The sequence below is a fragment of the Cygnus olor genome, chromosome 22 (assembly GCF_009769625.2).
Source record: "Cygnus olor isolate bCygOlo1 chromosome 22, bCygOlo1.pri.v2, whole genome shotgun sequence".
In the NCBI taxonomy this organism is placed as follows: domain Eukaryota; kingdom Metazoa; phylum Chordata; class Aves; order Anseriformes; family Anatidae; genus Cygnus; species Cygnus olor.
This window is the reverse complement of record NC_049190.1, coordinates 1,731,370-1,752,282: the sequence shown is the minus strand read 5'-3', so window position 1 is coordinate 1,752,282 and position 20,913 is coordinate 1,731,370. Positions and strand designations below refer to the sequence as shown.

The 20,913-nt window shown below is 46.4% G+C and overlaps 1 protein-coding gene and 1 long non-coding RNA gene across 2 annotated transcripts in view; one reads left to right on the top strand and one right to left on the bottom strand.

The window, feature by feature from the left end:
• The window catches only part of NCAM1 (neural cell adhesion molecule 1), a 112,849-nt gene extending 93,809 nt beyond the window's left edge, over window positions 1-19,040 (top strand). Inside the window, 5 exon segments of the mRNA XM_040534590.1 lie at window positions 11,065-11,272; window positions 11,692-11,808; window positions 13,631-14,413; window positions 16,811-16,853; window positions 16,855-19,040. Coding sequence (XP_040390524.1) covers window positions 11,065-11,272; window positions 11,692-11,808; window positions 13,631-14,413; window positions 16,811-16,853; window positions 16,855-16,980 — 1,277 coding nt within the window. The 3' untranslated portion in view covers window positions 16,981-19,040.
• The window catches only part of LOC121058714, a 27,396-nt gene continuing 7,800 nt past the window's right edge, over window positions 1,318-20,913 (bottom strand). The window contains exons 2-3 of the long non-coding RNA XR_005814313.1: window positions 12,113-12,123; window positions 1,318-5,735 (exon numbers count right to left, since the gene is read on the bottom strand). This is a non-coding gene — a long non-coding RNA (uncharacterized LOC121058714). The remainder of the gene's footprint in view (window positions 5,736-12,112; window positions 12,124-20,913) is intronic.

The following is a 20,913-nucleotide window of genomic DNA, read 5'->3' as shown; positions in this document are numbered from 1 at the left end:
ATGTTGGAAGCACGTAGAAAAGCAGTTGTTCTCAAACTGCATCTTGCTGCAGGGCTGACCCAGCAGATGGACGCAGCTGATCCTTAGGAAGAATGTGCCTCGGTTAAGGAGCAAGTAGAGCACTGTGCAGTGACATGGTTACTGCTGCCGATGCTGGATTGGTGACTCAGTTTCTCTAGCTTTTTTGTCTTCATTCTGTACAGAGCTTTGGCTTACATTAGGCCTTTCAAGGTATTTCCAGATCCTTTGGTTCCCTGAGCTGTACTCCAAACTAATCATGTTTGGCACAATACTTCAGGAGGGCAGGGTAGTTTTTTCTGACATGGCCTCTCTGGAGATGAAGGCAGCTATGCCCAATTGCAGTAGGGAAGAGGCTCTGTCTACCACTTTGCTTTAGCATCTCTTGTTTTCATAGAGTTTAGCTTGTGTTTTGATTTCGAAATGAGCTAGATAAGCAAAGCCAGAGCCAAGACCTTTAAAATAGCATTGCTGTGCTTGACAGTAATAGCTAGATATTTTATGCAGACTAAATGTATGTTTATTGAGTAGAGTCCTTTGTAGGACCATCATCTGTAGAATTTTCACAGTGTTCCTAAAGTGGATGGAAGGATAAGAGTATTGCTGAAAAGAATAATAATTGCATTACAGTAGTTCACAGGCAACTAGAAGGCCGAATGGAAGTCAGCCCCGTATTCTTGAGTCCATCTTGCCTCTGAGGTTTTGCTCACCTGGATCTGTTATCTAAATCCTCGGTACAGCAGGCTTTGGGGGAAGAACTTGGACAGGCAGGTGGATGGTCTGCTCCGCAAAAGCTTTTGTTTTCTTTAGTTGTAAAAGGCAGTGTTGTCCTTTCAAATACCAGCCAGCCATTTTCTCGTGTTGATCACTGAGCCTTCTGTTCCATCATTTTTAATCTCATTTGCTTGCTAACCCCGTAAGCCCTGACCCGGACGCTGCTCTGCGGCTTTGGACATTGCTGAGCTTCTGAACCTGACCCTTTTGTCGGTGTGAATGTGCTAATGCTATCCTCTAACCTTTAGCCATTTTAATTTACTAAAATAAAGAAACCTTTGATTCTTATGTTTTCTATATTTATGACCTAATTTTTTTTATCTATTTTTCTCTTTCTCTCTTTCTTTCTTTCTTCCTCGTCCTTCCTTCCCTCCCCTCTCCCCCTTATTCCTTTCCTATGTCTGTCGTCATACATGTCACCTTGGATCTCACGGGACACATCCACGCTTGCCACATGCACCAAATTTGCTTTTTAAACAACCATATTTTCCCCTCCTGGGAACCATTGTCTGGCACCTGCAGCGACCTTGGGAAGTCCATCAACGTCGTCCTCCTTTGTTTCATTGCTTCTTTCTGCAGTGACTCTGCTTTTGCTCTGTTAGAAACTTAAAATAAAGCAATATTTGCTTGAAAAGGCCTGGGTCCCGCCAAGGTGTGAAAGCAGATAACTTTGTTTCAGAGGATCCTGTCAGTTCAGGAGGAAACAAAAATCTTTAATTTGAAAGAGTTAATATTTTGTAATGAGGAAAAATGGTCTAAGCCAAGTGTTTTAACAATTTTTTGTTACTTGTAATGAATTTGTCCTTTTTAATGGATGTAAAGGAAGATATTTTTGTTTGCTTGCTTTTTTTTGTCATAAGAAGGTACAATATTGAAAGCCTTTTAAAAACAAACAAACGAAAAAACCCCATGCAAACCGATCTTTACTGATTTGTCCACACATCTGGTGCTGATCACCGCTGTGTTGTGCAAAACTTCTCTAAAGCCTCACCCACAAATGTAACCTGGCAGACTGAAAAAGGAAAGAAAAGGAAAGAAACCTGTTGCTGGCCCATATTTCTCTGTGGGCTTCTGCACGTGGGTTCGAATTGATGGCCATCAGAAAGTTTTCCTGACGTGGTGGCCTGAATATAAACATCTCGTGGGAATTGCACTGAAGACATTTCTTTCTTTCCCCTTCTGTGTGGTTCAGTCCTTGGGACTTCATTGGCCCCTTGTGAGCAGTCAAATATCTCCTGACCCATAGCGGATCTCTGGGGCGTAATGCAGCCCAAGAACATACAAGTTCGCAATGGATGCTTGTCTAACGTCTTCTGGTCCTCCACTTACTGTATTACCAACTTCCTAGAGAGATCCTTTTTTTTTTCTTTGCCATTTTAACAGGAAGGATTAGCTTGGATCAAGTGACCTGATGATCTAAATGATTATTATTACTGATCCTTAATCATATTCACGGTTAACTGTGCATGTGACGCTGTCAGACAGGATTAATCCATGGTGTGAATATGCAGCTTTGTTACTGAGTTCTGTGTATTGCATTTTGATGAACAAGTTTCAGGTGACTTTCTTCTTTGCTGTTTTTATTCAAAAAGAACAACAAAACAACAAAACCCTGTGCCCCTCGTGAATTGTCTTTTGCGATGGGAAATCCATTCGGATGTGTTGCCCTTCTAAAAAGGGCTCTCTCTCCATCTAGGTCTCTTTCTCTGAAAGTGGGCCTGGGTTTGAAAAGAATGAATTGTTGATGTAGTTATTGAGCTGTCTGTATTGAACGTCTCAAATTCTGTCAGTTGTCCAGGATGGGATTAATCTTTCTGACAAAGAACAAACCCTGCCATCAGTCTTGTCTAACTATGCATTTTATGCTCTGCACATAAGACTCTGCTGTGTTCATTCAGACCTTGTTCATGATAATTTGTGAACTTCTTGTCTGTCGAAATTATAAATGAAAACTTTTTGCAGGCATCGCACACAAAAGCATGTGGATTTCTTATTTAAACAAACAAAAAAAAACACGAAAATGCAACACATTCTTGCTTCTGGTATTCTAGAGCGTAGCAGACTTGTTTGATCTCTTGAGTTTACACCTTAGCGTTACTGAAGTACAGCTCAAGTAAATGTAATTCTGAGTAATTCTAAGTCGTGTGAACTTCCACCTAGCTGAGTTTAAGCTCATCTGTAGATCTGACGCCAGCTTGTCCTGTGGCTTTCTTTTTTATCCACAGACAGAGGTTACTAGGTGAGAGTAAGCATCCAACTCAGAGTATTAAAATGATCTTGCCTAAACTATTAGTGTTCGTAACTGTTGGGTGAAGAGAGAGCACCGCCTCCAGAAGCCATTCTTCCTATTCAAGACTTTGGAGGTGCATTACCCTCCCATGGGCTGCTCCCTTTAGTGACTAAGCAAAGCCCAGATCATTTACATGGCTCAAGTTATTTGAAATGAATCCCCTTTGAGCTGAAAATGCAATTGATATAGAAAATAAGCAAAAAGAGCTCCCATCCTTGTGCTTGCAAAAATAAAGAGCATAAGTGGTATTTTCACCTCTTGTTTATGTGGGTTGTAACATGTTAGATCCTTGAGGTCTGACAGTCAAAACTGGACAAGATTCCAGGTCTTGTTCTTGATGTGAACAAAGTTTTTAAAAGCTTGCAGAAAAGCCAACGCTATTTTTGTGGAGTCGGAGATGAGACAGAGATTCAGATCTGGACCCAGAAGAGGTTTAAGCACTCAGATTTTCAGCACACGTACAATTTTGCAAGTAAATGTTCTGGGGGAATAACTCATACCTACAGGAGGGCTTTAGAAGAGGTGCTTCCATGTGTGTGTGATGAACTGCAGAGCTTTGCAGGATCTTACTTGGCCCATGGGATTCCGGCACCTGTATTCCTGGTTTGTTGTTAAGTTTCTACATTTTTACAGAGATGCATTTTATGTGCAGAGACGCTTTTTTTGTATACTTAATTGTTTGGGGCTCCAGCAAACTAGTTAGAGATATTAAGAGTCTAAATGTTAATTTGATTAACTCCTAAATCATTTTAGCTGTAGGGTGGAATGTGTGGTTCTTAAAATATTTGTAGATCAGTGGAATTTAATCAAATGCACTGGTCCCTGAAGCTGAGTAATATACTCCATGCTTCCTGCATTTTATAGCAACAGCAAAATTCCTTTACGAAATGCACAGACAAAGTAGGTTAGCGCCGACAACATGAGGTCTATAAGGATTCTTATATTACTCTTACTGCTAGTCGGTGAAAGGTTTGAAATGTCAATTTGTGTCGTGAATTAGAATTTATGAGACCAGAACTAGCGGAGGAGATTTGAAAGTTAATGAAAATCGCAGGGTTTTCTTCCCAGCCTAGAAAAGAAACAATTCTGGGCCCAAGTCAATTGCAGGAAATTAACTTGGCCCAGTGTCATTGTCTGAAATACAAAACCTGAGAACAGTGCAAAAAGAAGGCCATTCCTCTGCAGATCTGCCCTTACTCTCCCTGTACTCTTCTGCCTGGCTGCCTTTCCTCTTGCAGCTACTCGTGATCCCTTGGGCCAGAGGGTCGGAGCAGGAAAGATAGGATTTGGAGGAGAAAGGAGGGAGATCTCTACCCATTCGGAGCTGTCCTCTGGGTGTTTAGAGACAAAGGAGTTATTTGTAGCTATCATAGAAGAAACCGAATCTTTGTAAACAGAAGTGCTCGGTGGTTTTTATGGCCTTATGCAGTGGGTTCCAAACGTGTGGAGCTGGTCAGTGCCCCACCAGGTTTCAGCAGTTCTTCGGGACTGCTGTCCTGCAGCACTTCATGCTGAAGAGCCACTGACAGCACGTTCGGTATAACTTGGGTGTTCTTCGTGATGAGTTTGTGGGTTGGCTGCAGATCATTTCCTGTGGTTGCAAGACAGCAGCAGTCTCTGTTAGAAGTGTATCCGCGTGCTAACGAAACCAAAAGGACCCCTGAGGAGACTTGGAATTATTTTGTAGTTATATGGGAGCCCTCCTAGCATAGCATTAGAAAAGGTTTATGCTCCTGCTTCCTAAATACAAAAGGGCCCTAAGAGAGATTGGAATTAGATCGCTTGGATGGGACCTACGAAGATCATTGAGTCCAACTGCCTGACTACTTCAGGGCTACCCAAAAATTCAAGGATTTTGCTGAGGGCGTTATTTAAGTGCTTCTGGAACACTGACAGGCGTTGGGCATCAGCTTCCTCACAAGGAAGCCCATTGCAGTGTTTGACCACCCTCACAGTAAATAAATTCTTCTTCATATCTGGTCTGAAGCTCCCCTGGTGCAGCTTTGTGCTGTTCCCATGTGTCCTGTAACCCATTCCAAGAGAGGAGGTATCAGTGCCTCTGTCTCCACTTCCCCTCCTCAGGAAGCTGCAGAGCAATGCGGTCACCTCTTGGCCTTATTTTCTGCAGACCTGCTAACCCAAGAGTTCTCAGCCTTCCTCACAGGACGTGACTTCCAGCCCTTTTACCGGCTTTGTTGCCCTCCTCTGGTCGCTTTCAAGGAGCATAACAGCCTTTTCGGATTGCGGAGCTCAGACCTGCATGCAGTATTCAAGGTGAGGCTGCACCAGCACTAAATACAGCTGGAAAATCACCCCTTTGGGCCAGCTGGCCATGCTGCATTTGCACCCCAAAATGCAGTTTGCCCTCTTGGCTGCCAGGACACCCTGCTGGCTCACGTTAAGCCTGCTGTCAGCCAGCACCCCCAGATCCTTTCTGCAGGGCTGCTCTCCAGCCGCTCAGCTCCCAGGCTGTGCCTGTCCCCCGCATTGCTCTGAGCTAGGCGCAGCACCCGGCATTTACCCTTGTTGAATTTCGTCCCGCTGATGATCGCCCAGTGCTCCAGTCGATCTGGATTCCTCTGCAAGGCAGAAGGAAAGACAGCAGGGCTCATCTTGGATACAAACTGTTGGTTATATTGTTTTCAGCAGATCTCTGGCAGTTATATATAGTATTCAGTGTCTGAAGCTTTGCTTTTTCATGGGTGCTTAGAGTCGCAAAGAAAATCAGTGGCATAACACAGAACTGATGCTAGGCTTGAACATCTGTATCTGTTGTTACTCATAGAAGCATGTTTTCTCAATTATATCTAACCTTTGGTGTGGGGAAAGCCTTGCAGGTTATCTGGTAGCATGTGCCTGTGGTTTGGACAAGATCCATAAAACCTCTGATACCTGCAGCAGTTTCCAGGCTTTCTGTTTGTAAACCTGTAGGGTTTTGTTCACATTCCATTTGCAAGTGTTTTCAGTGCCTCTCAAGAAAGCTAGGGAAAAGCAAAATTGAGGCTGCAGATCAAATCATGGAGCCATCACTGGGCCTTGGAGTACAAGTCTGGCAATTTCTCCATTGCACACGTTGCAATTAGCAAGATCAGTCATTTTGTGGGGCCTGATACTCACTGGTGGTTTGGTTTTGGTTTTGTTGTGGGTTTTGCTTGCTTTTTTTGCAAAGCCGAGAGTCTCCTGCCCTTATGGATCTTCATGCTTGCCAAGGGCTATCAGAGACCCAATACTCTGCTTCCCAAACATGAATCACAGAAATGCACAAACATTTCTGTGCACAAACACGCAGATGCAAACAGGAGAACCTGCTATTGTCATTTTGTGTGGAGCGGCAAGTGTTACTTGGAACAGGAACCATTTTTCATCCATTTTTGCTTTCTCTTACTAATCCTAAATAGCAAGGTGAGTATTCAGACAGCCTGTTCTGCAGTAGTGCTTAGTAATCTCCATAACACCTCTGGTTAGGAAGTAAAGCAGATACGTGCAACCGTGTTGGTAGAGGAAGACATGGCGTTCTGCTCTTGTGGGAATTTCTGTAAAAATTTCATACGTTATTTCTAGCCTGAGCTCATCCACCTTCTGTTTCCAGCTTTTGAAATTTGTTGTATCTTTTCTCGAATAAAGTGCCTTATTGTATGTGCCGTTCTGCTGCATTTAGGTATTTTTAGGGTTACGCTGACCTAGTTCATTCCTGCACATTTCTTTTGTTAAGTTATATTGGCTGAGTTTCCGAAGTCAGTCCTGTTTTATTTTTTTTTTAATTTCCCTGACTAGCCTTATTCCTTAGCATTGGTAGTGAACAGCAACTATTGATACTCCTGATTTTTTCCCCATTAGTCATACCCGTGCCCCAGAGAACTGTACTTTCATCTCTAGCTCCTTGCGTCCCTGCTTATGTACGTGCTGGGTATTGCCAGAAGTGAAGTGGTAAGAGGCCAGCCCGCCTTCCCTTGGGAATGCCTCAACCTTTTGATCTCCTGTGGTACAGCAAACTGTGCCTCCTGCCTGGGGAAGAAGTCGGTTCCATCCCGTTAATGTAAAGCAGCTTGCCCAAGTCCCATACGATGTGCAAACACTAAATCACTTGAAAAAAACATTACTGAACTGCCTGCTGAGGAGCCAGAGGTGGTGGCTGTGCTCCAGAGACCGAGGCTGGTTGCCCTGGCTTGGGTTTGCAGTCCTCACCGATCCAGTGGGTCATGTGCGGTGGGTTGCAGCGTGTGGGCAGTGTAGCGATAAGGCTATCCGTGTGATCTATGCCACAGAACATTCCTGACCTAAGAGACTTGTAGTTGATACTGACAGGCCTTAAAAAGCCGGCGCAGAATGGAGGCCAAGAGTAGGAATCTTGTTTGAATGAAATTCTCCAGAAGACGGTTTCTGTCACGTGAGAAGATTGCCTCTGTGTCACTCCAGCAGCGGTGGCCTGGGATGAGGTAGACTTGGGAGGTGCAGTGAGAAAGTATGTGTAGCTCACGGGTGATGCTTTCCCTTGTGCGTCTTTAGTAGCATGACAAGGAGCTCGTTCCTGGAAAGATGTTGTAGATGAGAAGTTTGACACATCCTTAGTTTTTCCTCCAGGAGCTGCTGGGAGCGGGATCGTGTTACCTATTGAATAATCCATGAAAGAATACCGAATACGTTAGAAGACCAAATGTATGTCCCCCTCGCTTCCTGCATGTACCACAGGTTCATCCATTCATTTAATTATGCAGCTCCCTGCAAGGTGCTGGCCGGGGCTGGTCTGTAGCACAGACATTCTGCCAAGCATTTAAAGGACTTGTGATGGAAGTGTCAGCGTTGGGTGCCTCAGAGTGACTTCTAGATACAATAAAATAAGCAAAAAACTTTTCCTGTTGGAGTCTGGTTTTCTCAGCACACGTTGGTGTTACAAAATGAAACAACACCTACCTACCTGGTGCTAAGGACGTCCCACCTCCTGGTTTTAAGTAATAAAAGAACAGCAACAGGAGTGACCCTCTTTGTGAGAGCCCTGGAAGTAATCTCTCCACGTGCCAAAGTCAACATCACTTAGCCTCACAGGTCAAGGGGTGCTTTGCAGGGCTCTTCAGCAGAGAAGAGATTCCGAGTGGTTGGGGGTTGTGACATCCAGTGGTGAAAATGTATGAGAAGTAAAGAGAATCGCGTCTTAATTGAACGAAAAATAACAGGTTCCAAGGACAATGATGAGCGTGCTGGTCCCGTTCAGCTGTCTCTGCAAACATCAGCGATAAGCTCTGTGACATGCACAGGCCTTTGCTCACTGCACGGTCCCGTTGCGAGGCGCAGGGTACGTGGTGGTTGAAACCAGCAGGCTCTTTGGGGTGGCTCGGTACATCTGCTCAGTGCTGAACTGCCTGAGAGCCAACAGCCAAATCTCTGCCCGCAGGTCGGCTTGGGAAGAATCACTGAATAAAACAAGTGGAACAAAAACTAGTTTGTGCTTAGGGCGTGCTAGCAGGAGGCTGGGAAGCCCCATCTGACAGCATTCAAGGCCATTCGTATTGGTTCTGTGACAATCCAGTGCTTTGCCAGGATTAACTCATGTTTATCTGCTCCTGTTTCTAAGGAAGCAGTTGGCATTTGATAAGCAGGTAGGAAGTCAAAACCACTTGTCTGAAGGTTAGTACTGTATGGGCAACCCTGTGTGTTATCCAGGCTTCCTTCAGCACCTCTCAGCTGCTGGCATTTTGTCTACTGGAAAAGGCAAAGGAGTTTTTTCTGTCTCACAGCTGAGGAAACGTGGTGGAGGTTGGGTTTTGGCACAGGCAGCTGCTGTGACCAGGACGGTGTCAACAGAGTGACAACTTGCCTGCCTTTGCCATTTGCTTCCTTAGAAGGTTGCTTGGGCCGTTGGCTGTACCTAAGCCAAAATATTCGTAGAGCATTCACTGGTCGGCTCAGCAGTCTGTGGACTAGACGTGAACAGCTTGTGACTACTCTCTCTGGTTCGCTTCTGGATAGCAGGGTCTTACCGGAGGAAGGGGTGCGCCTCCTCCTTTGGCCTGTTCCCTATACCCTGATCCTGATATCCAGTCATTTCTGCTGTCACCTCCTATTGGGAGAGGAGATAATAAGAAAGTAGGAATACACAAAAGAGAAGTCAAATGCACAGTAAAAGTCATCTCCCCCTCCTGAAGAGACCAACAGAACCTGAGGCCATGCCTCTTGCAGAGCCTAAGGCCCCAAGTAACACCGCCCAGCTGTTTGAAGCTGCTTGTGATACTGCAGATAACAGTGTCTGTAAGTTCTGAGGCTTGTTGGGGGGTGAGGTTTGACGTGGGGTTTTAGATTTTTGTCTCAGGAGCAGCTCCTCCTTTAGGTACATATTGGAATATCACTCAGCAAAGGAGGGTATTGTTATATTGCAAACCACAACCAATTCATAGAGTATGGAGAGTTTCCTTCAGGAAGGGGTCAATTCTTGCTAGGATAGCACAGTCCTGTGGGCCTGGTATGCTCCGGACTGTGGTAACCTTGTGCAGGTAATGTTTTAGCTGGTAAGAGAGAAATGAATAACCAAACAGTTATTTAAGTGTCCTTTCTTTAATGCTGGTCGGGGAAGCTGGCAGGGGAAGCTGCAACCAGGCAGCACCACAGGCAGCGTTATCGGTGCTTGACCTGCACAGCACCGTGCCCAGATGGTGTTTCCTGACCTGGTTCTAGAGGGCTCGCTCCTGCAGCCGTGCAGAATTGCCCTGGCTGTTGTAAATTTGGAGGTTTGCCTTGTACAAATGTCTCGCCTTTGTATTCAAATACTGAAATCATCGAAGATTGTAAGTTTCGGATAGCGGCATGAGTTTGGGCCCAATTCTCTACTGCAGCGCATGTGAACATGCATATCTTGCCTGTGGGTTTTGCTGCTTATTGCCTGGCTGCTGCCTTAAAGAATCGCTTCAGATTTCATTGGTACAAATCGTACTCTCACGACTGACCTGCTGAGGAGCCTGCTGGCACCGGTCCCTCTGTGCTCTGAGGCAAGCACGTGCTTCTCACGGGGGCAGGGGAAGTGGAGGATGGATCTGGGGTTTAACCTGGAGCTTTCCTTAGGGAGCCACTAGTTCTTCTCGTCAGGGTGATCCGCCACCACCAGGTTCTTTCAAGCACCCCACTGAATAAGCTAGCAGACCTTCCCAGCCTGCAGTTGTTAGAGCAAGGCGAGCAGAAGGGAGAACCTCGGCGAGTCTGGTTCCTCCAGCAATTTCGTTTACTTCCTGGAGTGAGTCCCGGCTTTGCTGCATGCCTTGCTCACATCCCTGAACCCTGAGAGGCGCTGATCTGTCCCTGCCAGGGGCCGCTCTTTGCCTCCTTCATGCTGACGAAAGTTGGTCTCAGGTGGCAGAGCTCATGAGTCCCTGGTCACACAAGAGCTTGCTTGGGACCAAGAATATGTGGGGAGACAGGCAGCAGCTTTGCACGACCCCTGTGAAAACGAAGCTTGTGCGCTGCATAGCTGGTTGCACCGCGTTCATTTGTGCCATGTAAGGGGCTAGTCGACCTTCAGGCCTCGCTGGTGTTCATCAGCTTTCTGCGTCCCACCAGCGCACGTCACGCTCCAGAGTCTAGGCTTCGCTTCCAGCTATGACACTAGTCCTGTTCTGGCTGACAGTGGCAGTCGCTGTGTGCCCCAGGCACAGCCTTCGCCTGGGTGAGGTGGTGAAGGAGAGCAGGAGCAGTTCAGAGCTCCAGCTGGGTGTACGCTGCAGCAGAAGAGTTCTCTGTAGTCTGCTTTCCTGGCTTTAGTCCAGCAGAGATTAGATAAGCCCCATCAGGTCCCAGTGAATCTGTCTTTTCAGGTAGGTTGTCCTGCATGTCTAAAGGATAAAGTACTAATTATAACACGTGGCTGCTAGGGAAAGAGTGCATGCCTTCTAAGTTTCCCATGCTTGCAACCTAAGTATTGCCAAATCTGAGCCATAGCTAGCCCCAAGTCGCCTTTTTCTAACTATGACGCCTTCTTTTTTCTCTTTTGGTCTCTAAAGCCAGCACTAGCCCTACATCAGGCCTTGGGACTGCTGCCATTGTAGGCATTCTCATTGTTATCTTTGTGCTGCTCCTGGTGGCTGTGGATGTCACCTGCTACTTCCTGAACAAATGTGGCCTGCTGATGTGCATTGCTGTCAACTTATGTGGCAAGTCTGGACCAGGAGCCAAGGGCAAAGACATGGAGGAGGGCAAAGCCGCCTTTTCGTGAGTACTGCTATCACTTCTCTTACTCCTTCCGTTGAGCAATGTGTCCCAGCAGCAACTCCAGAAAAGAAACTGTGTTTCAGGGAGTTCTGGCTTTCCCATCTCTGCTGGGAGGGTACCGAAAATAATTGGGGCCATGCTGTTTCTGCTTTTTATTTCCAGGAAGGGATTCCTTCAGACATTTCTCAGGTTTTGTCCCGTTCCTTTGAGTAGCTATCAAGTGGCTGACCCATATGCTAGACATCATAGTGGTCTTCTGTACCGTAGCTAATAATTGGAAGGAGGGGTGACAAAAAAAAGTGATCTGCTGACCAAGCCAACCTGTTTCTGTCAGTCACCATTGGTATTTCAAGTATGTCTTTGCAGGAGGATTCCTAATGTGAATGGGAAACATTTTCTATGTAATTCCCTTGTTACAGGAAAGATGAGTCCAAGGAGCCTATCGTGGAAGTGCGGACTGAAGAGGAGCGGACCCCCAACCATGATGGGGGAAAACACACAGAGCCCAATGAGACCACCCCACTGACAGAGCCAGAGTATGTTGATAACCGTCAATCTTAGCACAGTGTCAGTCCGGTGCCCTTAGTTGCCTTAATCCCTGATCTCTAGTGCACATGACTTAGGGCAGGAAGAGAGGAAGACAGGTAAAATCTCCGTACTTGATTCCCAACATACTGGTGAGAAAACGCTTCCTCTTTTTCCTGATTGACTCCTAGTTCCAGCACTGGAGGGTGAATGAAGCAGTATTGCTTGAAAGGCTTGTCTCTGCTGGTCCGGTCCAGTGCGTAGATCCAGCACCCATTGTGGTTTGTTGCAAGGGATCCAGAGCAAAAGTTAGACCTGAGATGGCACTGAATCCTGTCTGAGCTCAGCCCTACCGATGTCTAATGAGCATGTGAACACCCTGTGGTGAAAGTAGCCCTCTATACTGACAGCAGCAGAGTTGCTGTGCTCTGCATGTTGGGGGAGGCGCGGTAAGTCTGATTATTCCTTGGGAGGGCTGAAAACTACCTACAAATTTTGTTCGTATCAGAATTTGTTCAGGACCTGAATCTGTGAATCCCTGCTAACAGAGTTTCGATAAGGTTTAAGTGTTGCTCACTGCCTACATTAAACTGTTTCCTAAATTGTTGACGTTCTAGTGCCTTCCAAGTACGTTTCCAGAACTTCTGGAGTAATAAAAGCAGCAGCTCACTGCAGGAAGCTGCTGAAATGCTTGGTAATGTTTGGGTCAGGTTTGGGATTGATGGAACAAGTTGGGTTCCTTCAGCAGGGTCACCACAGTGGTGATGTGGTCAGGTTCTTCCACCTTCGTTGTCTCACCAACTTTGATTAGGTTAGCAGTGGGGCCCACTGCTCCTACGACTCTGCTGGAAGTCTGTGTGAGGCAAGAGGAGAAAGGAGGCCGTGTCCACAAGCAGTACAGAAATGCAGAAGTGGCGCACTGTAGAATAGCTGGAATTTATCTCGTCATGATTTTCTTGCCTTGTCTTACCAGGGTTTTAGCTCAGTTACCTTCCTCTACAAAGGTTTTCTCTTAGTTAATAAGCCTGTGGTGGTGTTCTGAGGCACGCTGGCTTCTCATGCAGTAAGAGTTCTTGTGTGTTTTTTCCAGCCTCATCTGTGTACTTCTTACACTGATCAGTGCTATAGCACGGCTACTAAAGTGTAGTTAGAGTCAGACATTGTCCTGAAGTGAGCCTTATTCCATCTAGAACAATAGGCAGACATGAACGTGCTCAGAAGGGTGGAAAACATCATCCCAAAGCTACATGTGTGTGTATATATATATTAAGTGTGTGTATGAGAAAATATTCTGTGCTGTCTGATGAAGATCTGAGACTTCTTGGCAAAAGGATATGGCCAAGACAAGGGGGAGAATTCAGGGGTCCTACGCCGGGACGTTGTTGCATGGTTACAGATGGCACCAGGCTGCGAGCTTTGGGAATTTGTAGAAAGCTTCCTTGTAAGGTTAGGTGTAAGAGGAAGAGAGGGAAGTTAGGCTAAAAGAGAAGATTCTCTGCAAGTCGATGGGGTTACGTTGACTAAGACTTGAACCAAAATCTGCGTGAACAAGCCATTCCTGAAGGTTGTGTCCTCTCTGCTCTTCCTTCTCTTCCTAGTTGTCCTTCAGTCGTCCCTGCCAGCCCTTGCTACCCTTTGCACATTTGATCTCTGAAAAGTTTCTCGTTCTCTGCCTCCATGTTGTGTTTGTGTCGTAACCACATGCCATGCTGCTGCTGCTGCTGCCGTGCCACCCACCTGCCTTCTCATGCTTACGCTCTGCTTCCCTTTCCCTTGCTGTCGTTTATGGGCTTCATTGTCTCTATTTCTCTTCTACTCCTGTCCTCTTCACAGGCACACCGCCGATACCGCAGCTACCGTTGAGGACATGCTGCCTTCTGTAACTACGGGCACCACAAACTCTGACACTATCACTGAAACTTTTGCCACTGCTCAGAACAGCCCCACCAGCGAGACCACCACACTGACCTCCAGTATTGCCATGCCAGCCGCGGCCATTCCCGACTCCAACTCCATGTCGCCTGGCCAGGCTACTCCAGCCAAAGGGGGAGCCGCCTCAGTCTCTTCACCACCGCCCTCCTCTACCCCCAAAGTGGCCCCCCTTGTCGATCTCAGCGACACCCCGAGCTCTACTCCAGCTGCTAATAATTTGTCTTCAAGTGTCCTGTCCAACCAAGGCGCAGTGCTCAGCCCCAGCACTGTTGCTAATGTGGCCGAGACCTCCAAAGCGGCAGCTGGTAACAAGTCGGCTGCCCCGACCCCTGCAAACCTCACTAGCCCTTCAGCTCCGTCAGAGCCCAAGCAGGAGGTCTCGAGCACCAAGAGCCCCGAGAAGGAAACTGTGCAGCCCAGCACAGTGAAGAGCCCAACAGAGACAACCAAGAACCCAAGCAATGCGAAGAGCGAGGCTGCTTCAGGCAGCACCACAAACCCTTCCCAGAATGAGGACTTTAAAATGGACGAAGGGACCTTCAAGACACCAGACATTGATCTTGCAAAGGATGTTTTTGCAGCTCTTGGCACTACTACTCCTGCCAGTGTGACTAGCGGGCAAGCTCGCGAGCTTGCTTCTTCCACTGCAGACAGCTCTGTACCTGCTGCACCTGCAAAGACCGAGTATGGCTGCCTTTAATCTTCTGTTGGTTGTGTGCTGTCTCTCTTGTGCACTGGTGCTTGTGCTGTGTTCTTGTTGGGTGTTCTCTGAACTAATCTCGTTGTTTCCATAGCAAACTAACTCACCAGTAAACCAACTAAGCAGGGCTTGGCTTTAAAGGTCCAGGAGGAAAGCAGGAATAGGCTGTGCCAGGGCAGCAGAGAAAAGACAAACCCAGGAATTTATCATAAACGTGTGATTCTTTATACTTTTCTGCAGTTTTATCTATCATAGATTATTCTTTTGTGAAAGAGATTGGAAACAGTTTGGTTTGGTGCAAAGGAAGCGCTGTTCTCTGAGGCTCTGAGTTCCTGCAGCCACCCAAATTCCATTTCCTAACAGATTAGTGAAGCCAGTCAGAATTGACATCAGTGTAAGGCAGGGCAGAAGGTAGTACTGTATGAAACTAAATTGTGATACCTCTGGGTTTGTGCTTGAAGGGACAGGATAAGGCAGAGGGGTAAGGCAATGCAATGCGATCCTGTCTGGGAGAGGGGGAGCACTCACAGTTGGGTCAGGAGAACTGGGTGGTGTCTTTGTTGTCCTGGTTCGTCAGAGACAAGTCTCCATCCACCATTCTTGGTCACCTTTATACCCAGCTGGTTCATTCAGAGAGCACCGGCACGCCCCGAGGCGGGACAGCCATACAAGTCCTTTGGAGCCTTACTCCCTCTGGCCAGGACCCACCTTTCTCAGCTGAAATGAGTCTGCACCTGGTGTTTGGCAGGAGGTGCCGTACCTGGAGAGTGAAAGCCTGAAGTCCCCACCTGCTAACTGGGGGCAGGGTCCTCAGCTGTTAGGCAGATGGCGGACAAGAGCGCTCTTGGTGTGCCAGTTTGGGCAGTGGTGGTGACAGAGACGTTAGAGCAGAAGCTTGGAAAATGCTGGCTGAATGAGCCTCTCTTTAGGACACAAGCGCTGAAGTTCCCCGTTCCTTCGGGCTTCCTATGTGGTCTCCACGTGTTGACAAAGGCAGAGAATCAAATAGAAGGAACACCTCCTCTTTCCTGCCTGAGCAGGGGCTGTGGTTTGTAACTAGAAAGACTCCTGAACAGGCAGCTCAGATCTGGTCTGGGAGAAGCTCCCGGAAGGCTGAGTCCACACCGCATCTTGGGCTTTGGCAAAGGAAGGCGTGTTGGTGACACGGGGCCCTACGCTGCCTCAGCTAGACTGCTGCCAGGACCTAAGTAGCTGCTCTTGAGCCAGGTTTGCAGCTCACGCTGATACCTCTAAGCTATGCTGCAGCTACCACAGTGAACGCATATCCTAAGTGACAGGTCTGGTTAGAACTTCTTCCACCCTCGTTTCTCCAGGAAAATTGCCTCGTTCTGGCAGCTTTGCATTTCATCCAAAATAAAGCACGGGCCTGGGTCGTCTTGCTTTGACACTGTGGTTAGAATGGTGCTCACACTTCCAGAAGAGAAGTCAGGCAGACATCGCAGAGCCGAGAGTTAGGCTTTTTCCCACAGCGGAGTGAAAACCCATGCTGTTTTACTCTGTCCTTCATCCTAAGGCCCTGGTCTCCCAATCTCCCTTGCTGTGCTCCCGTCCTCTCCTAAATCGGGGGACGTGCTGCCACGTGATGGTTCCACAGCACTGCCTTGTGCCCCCCCAGCTCCAGATCCTCCCTGGGATGTCTGGTGGCTCCCCAGATGCCCCGGGGCTGCAGGGAGGCAGGCAGCTTGATGGGCGCGGAGAAACCCCTGTCCGCTTCAGTTCCCTGCGGGTAAAAGCTACCACCGTGTGCTGCTGGGTGCTACAGAGACGTGGCGCTTCTGGCTGCGAAGAGAGTGTTGGACAGGCAGGCGTCTCTCATTCTTCAGTGAAGTGCCAAAGGCAGGCTGATGAATCTGAGCTGTAGCCTGGGAAGCTGTTGACCTTCCGTATGCTTGCGAAAAGGCATCTGACAGAATCCACTTGTTGTGTTTCCTTCTGCGTACTGTGAAATTCTGAGAATGAGCTCCTGTAGAAAAAGAGATTCGCTGCTAGAGGGGCAGTCTGTTCCAACAGGACGTTTGGGTGACGTAATTAGTGATGGTAAAAATCCAATTCTTTTGCGATTGTGTGAGGTTTCCTGTTCGTTCCTGTGGCATTTCACACCGCAGCACGCCTTGTGCTTCTGCTGCAGCCTAAGACCAGATCCTGCTCGTGTGTCAGCTCAGGGCAGGAGGGAAATCCTAGAGCTAAATGTTGGGGGGAATGGAGGGGAGGGGGACGGGAGGTTGGTTTTATCTTTGCATCTGTCAAGGAGCTATGTTCGAATGTTTCCAGAAACATATTCTTTCCTTATCGCTAATTCACCATAGATGGTCTGTATTTCTCTGTCTCTAAACTGTGCCATTTTGGTGATTCTTCCTCAGGAAAACCCCAGTAGAAGACAAATCTGAAGTGCAAGCAACGGAAACTAAGACACCTCCAGCAGAAGTCAAGACGGTCCCAAACGAAGCCACACAAACAAATGAAAATGAGAGCAAAGCATGATCAGCGACAGATGAAAAAAATGACAGAACAACTTCACCCAAGCATTTAAAACACGAAACACAACACACATCTCATTCCTCTAGTGTCTGTTGCCTTTTTTTAAAAAAAACAAAACAAAACAGAAAATGCATAAACGGGGGGGGGGTTCTCTCTTTTTCTTTTTTTTTTCTTTTTTTCTTTTTTTTAAAAAGATTTTTAGAAAGGTTCTATTTGTTGTGCACTTGCTTTTAAAAAGTAATACATTTTAAAAACAGGGTTAAACCCACAACCAAACCGGGGCTTAGCTGACCCTGTATATTCAAATAGGCAAAATTGCAAATACCAGTTACAACATCGTTGAGGAGCTCAAAATCAACTAGTCTTAGGCAAAGAAAAAAAAAGAAAGAAAGAAAAAAAGACCCTGTTCTTTCCTTGGTTAGTATACTAGATATAACCACTGTACTGCTTGACTACTTGGTACAGATGGTCCTTAATGAACAAAGTCCACAATTTATTTTTATACTTTTCAGTCGAGTTTGAAATATGTAAAGCCTCATAAATAAGTTATAATTTCTGTTCACCTTGTATTTGTTCAGTATGCAAAGTGTCTTGAGCTCTTTGTGGCTGAATTCTGTTCTCCACATTAGACATTTATTTGGGGGGTTATTATTTTTTTTTTAGGAAGAATGCCAAAATTGCAGCTTCGGGGGATATATTTCAATTTGCAGTATTCAGACTCTACATTTCTTTAAATTTTATGTTAATTTTTGCCAACTTTTGTTCTTTCCAGTGTTTACAATTGACAAATATTTTTTTTAACTTTTGTTGTGTTTAAATGTATGTGTAAAATAGCTGCCTTTTTTTTTTTTTTTTTAAGTGAATCCAGTCTATAGATGCTAGGTTAGCAGCATGCTTGCTTTGCAAAGGGAGACATTTTTAAATATCGATGTTTACAGTAGTTTCCCCTTTATCTTTTTTAATTATTATAATAATTATAATTATTATTATTATTTCTTACTGGAGTAAGAAAAAGAGTAATGCTGGTCTTTGGTTTGTTTTTTTGGGGGGTGGGGGGGTGGGGATATTCCAACCACTTGTCACCAATCGAGGTCTGTACCCAGCAGTCCACATAAACACACGCTTAGCTTGGAATGAGAGAGTTGCTGGCGAGAGTCCTTATATGCTTAAATTTATGAAGAGTGTAAGTCCCTTGCTGGACCTGGGCCTGACTGCATAAGAAAAATATCATCTCTGCTTTTTTAGGACATTCTCCCTTTTCCTTCATGGAACCCTCCCAGAGCTTTGAGAGGCAGAAGAGAGATTGTACAGTTAGGGCTGGGCTGGTCTTATCTCAGATGTTCGAGGACATGAGTTTCTCCTTAATACGTCAGTAAACGCCATTTCCTTTGACCCCAGAAAGCTGATTTAAAAGCAGTGACTTTCTGCACTTAGAGAAAAATGAAGTTAGCTTTTGAGGAGTGGTAACACCAAAAAAAAAAGGAACGTCCTTCTCTCATGTGGGTGAAGTTCCTGAGCACAAGGATGCTTGGCAGCGTGAGCCCCCTCCCGCAAAGGCAGCCCCAGCAGGGCACGTCTGTCCGTGGGTCCTCTGCAGAATCAAAACCATGCAATCAGTGCTTGGAAAGCGGTGCCAAGGCTCCCCTTGATTCCCTGGTCTTTGGATCATGTCTTTAAGAGTCAGAAAAGGGGCTGATGCGGCATCATTGTGCAGGGGGGAGCTTAGCAGTGGGAGTTATCACTGGGAGTCACGGAGTAATACCGAGATTTAGGGGTGAGAAGACGCTTGAGCAGAAGGAAGGCAGAGGTGTACAGGGGTAGACCAGCGCGTTGTATAGAGCTGTTCCTTCTCTGGGGGGGGTTGTTTTTTCTTTTTTTTTTTCTTTTTTCTTTTTTCTTTTTTTTCTTTTTTTTTTTTTTAATTCTACTTTAGATCTGCAAGCTTGTGCACTGTGGGTGCGTGACTATTTTAGTGTGAAACGTGTTTTTTGTCATAGTATTGAAATAATTAAAAAAAAAAAAGCTTCAACATAGTTTGAATGTGGAAGGTGTAGCGGATAGTTCAGATTTGAAGAATTTATTCAGGAAAAAAAAGAGAACAACTCTTACGAGGAACAGAAGCCTTTAAATGAAAAACAAAACCGAGCTGACGATGGCATCCATTCCGATGTGCGAAGGTGACAAACAGAAGGATGATGGGGGGCAGAGAGACTGCAGTTTGGCTCAGCTAAAGTGAGCCACTCTCGTTGCTGTACTCTTCTAAGTACGCAGTCTTCTCCAGTGGCATCGCAGAATTTCAAACTGTGAAAATAATGGTTTTGTCATTTGCTAAGTGTGGGGTTTTTTGCATTTTTTTCCTCAGCTCCTGGGGATGGAAATGGAGGATGACTGGATATGCAGGCACAGACACGCATGCAATACCCATCCCGAGCAGGACATCAGGGCAGGATAGGTCCTCACTTCAAAGCCTTGTGGCAGATTTGGCCTTTGCTTGACCCAGGACAGCAGTGTTGGTGTAAGTAAGGCAAAATGTGGTCTGTGGTCCCTAGGGCTTTTTCTTTTCTAAGAAATCAGTCCACCATAAAAACTCACCATGGTCTGCAGCTGGGGAGGGTCCTTGGGGCAGTGGAGAACTGACCGGTGGCAGGCAATACGTACCTCTGTTCCTTGGGATGGCCACAACAGCTTGTTCCTCATTTCTGTGACGTTTTTGACTGCTGTTGTCCTCTTTATGTTATACCTCATAAGTTATGACCCGCTGAGAGCTGGGCAGCCGATAGGGAACAAATGCTAATGACCAGAAACCTGTCCAGGGGCACTGGTCAGCGCCTGCCGGGTGAAAGTTGGGACTGTCACCTGGGGTGGCATTTCTGTCGTAGCAGGTAACCAGCTGAGGGCCCGATCCACCACCCAGCCACGTCTTTAGAAATTACCCTGCTGGCTGCAGTGGGTTTTTATCAACTGCTGGAGTGAGCATCATCCCAAGGCGGGAGTCACCCCGTGGTGCCTGAGCCCTGGGTCTGTCTGTCCTCCTGCTGTTAATGCTCCCGTGACACCGCCCGACACCCAGTGCTTGTAGATTCATTCTGAGGAGTGTTTTTATAGTTCCCCTTACCAGAGAAGAATTTGTTTTAATTTAGAAGTATCCCGCTCCGAAGGTAGCTTAGGCTTCATTGGTTTTATTTCACCTTTTGAAGAGGGACCAACCTGATGCCGTTTGCGCTGTATATGTTTATATATGTATCCATGCCATACATATATATATCTATATGGCAACTCAGACTGATCAGCTTCTAGTTGTGGAGTGATTGCATTTCATGCTGCACCATACGTAAAGATGATGAGATAATAGTGCATCCAGTTGTTCAGCTTTTAGAGTGGAGTTTTATTTTCACACTTTTCTATGGAGCCTTCAAACCCCAGATTTTCACACTAGGCTGTTTTGATAGTTGTTCTCAGACCCTCCATTGACATCCTTACCCAGCATTCCCTACTTTTGGGGGCCTTCTATCTTGTTAAAAAAACGAAAAAACAAAAAATCTTTTTACCGAGTGAAACATCGATTCCACCTTTATTCCCATTCTCACTGGTGTAAATACTGATACTAACTGAGGATTTTGACTTTGCATTCTGTCAGAATACTGTGTTCAAATAAAAGTTACAAAAAAAAAAGCTCACGCCTACCGTCTGCTCTTCTTCAGATGCTCTCTGCTAGGTCCCGTGTGCAAGCATGGGTTCCCTGGGCTGTATTTGCATGCGCGTTTATCTCCCAGTGTTTATCATCCAACCATGGGATGCCGACAGCATGAGCCAGGCCCTGGGCTGTAGCGAAGCAGGGAACACAACCAGGTGCGTAACGGTGCCAGTGGGCACCCTGCGTGCCTTTCCGAACCCCTGATGTGCAGAAGGAGCACCTGACCGCACGTGTCTCCACTGAGCAGCGCTTCCCGAGTGCTGAATGCTCTACAAGAGGAATATTTTTGAA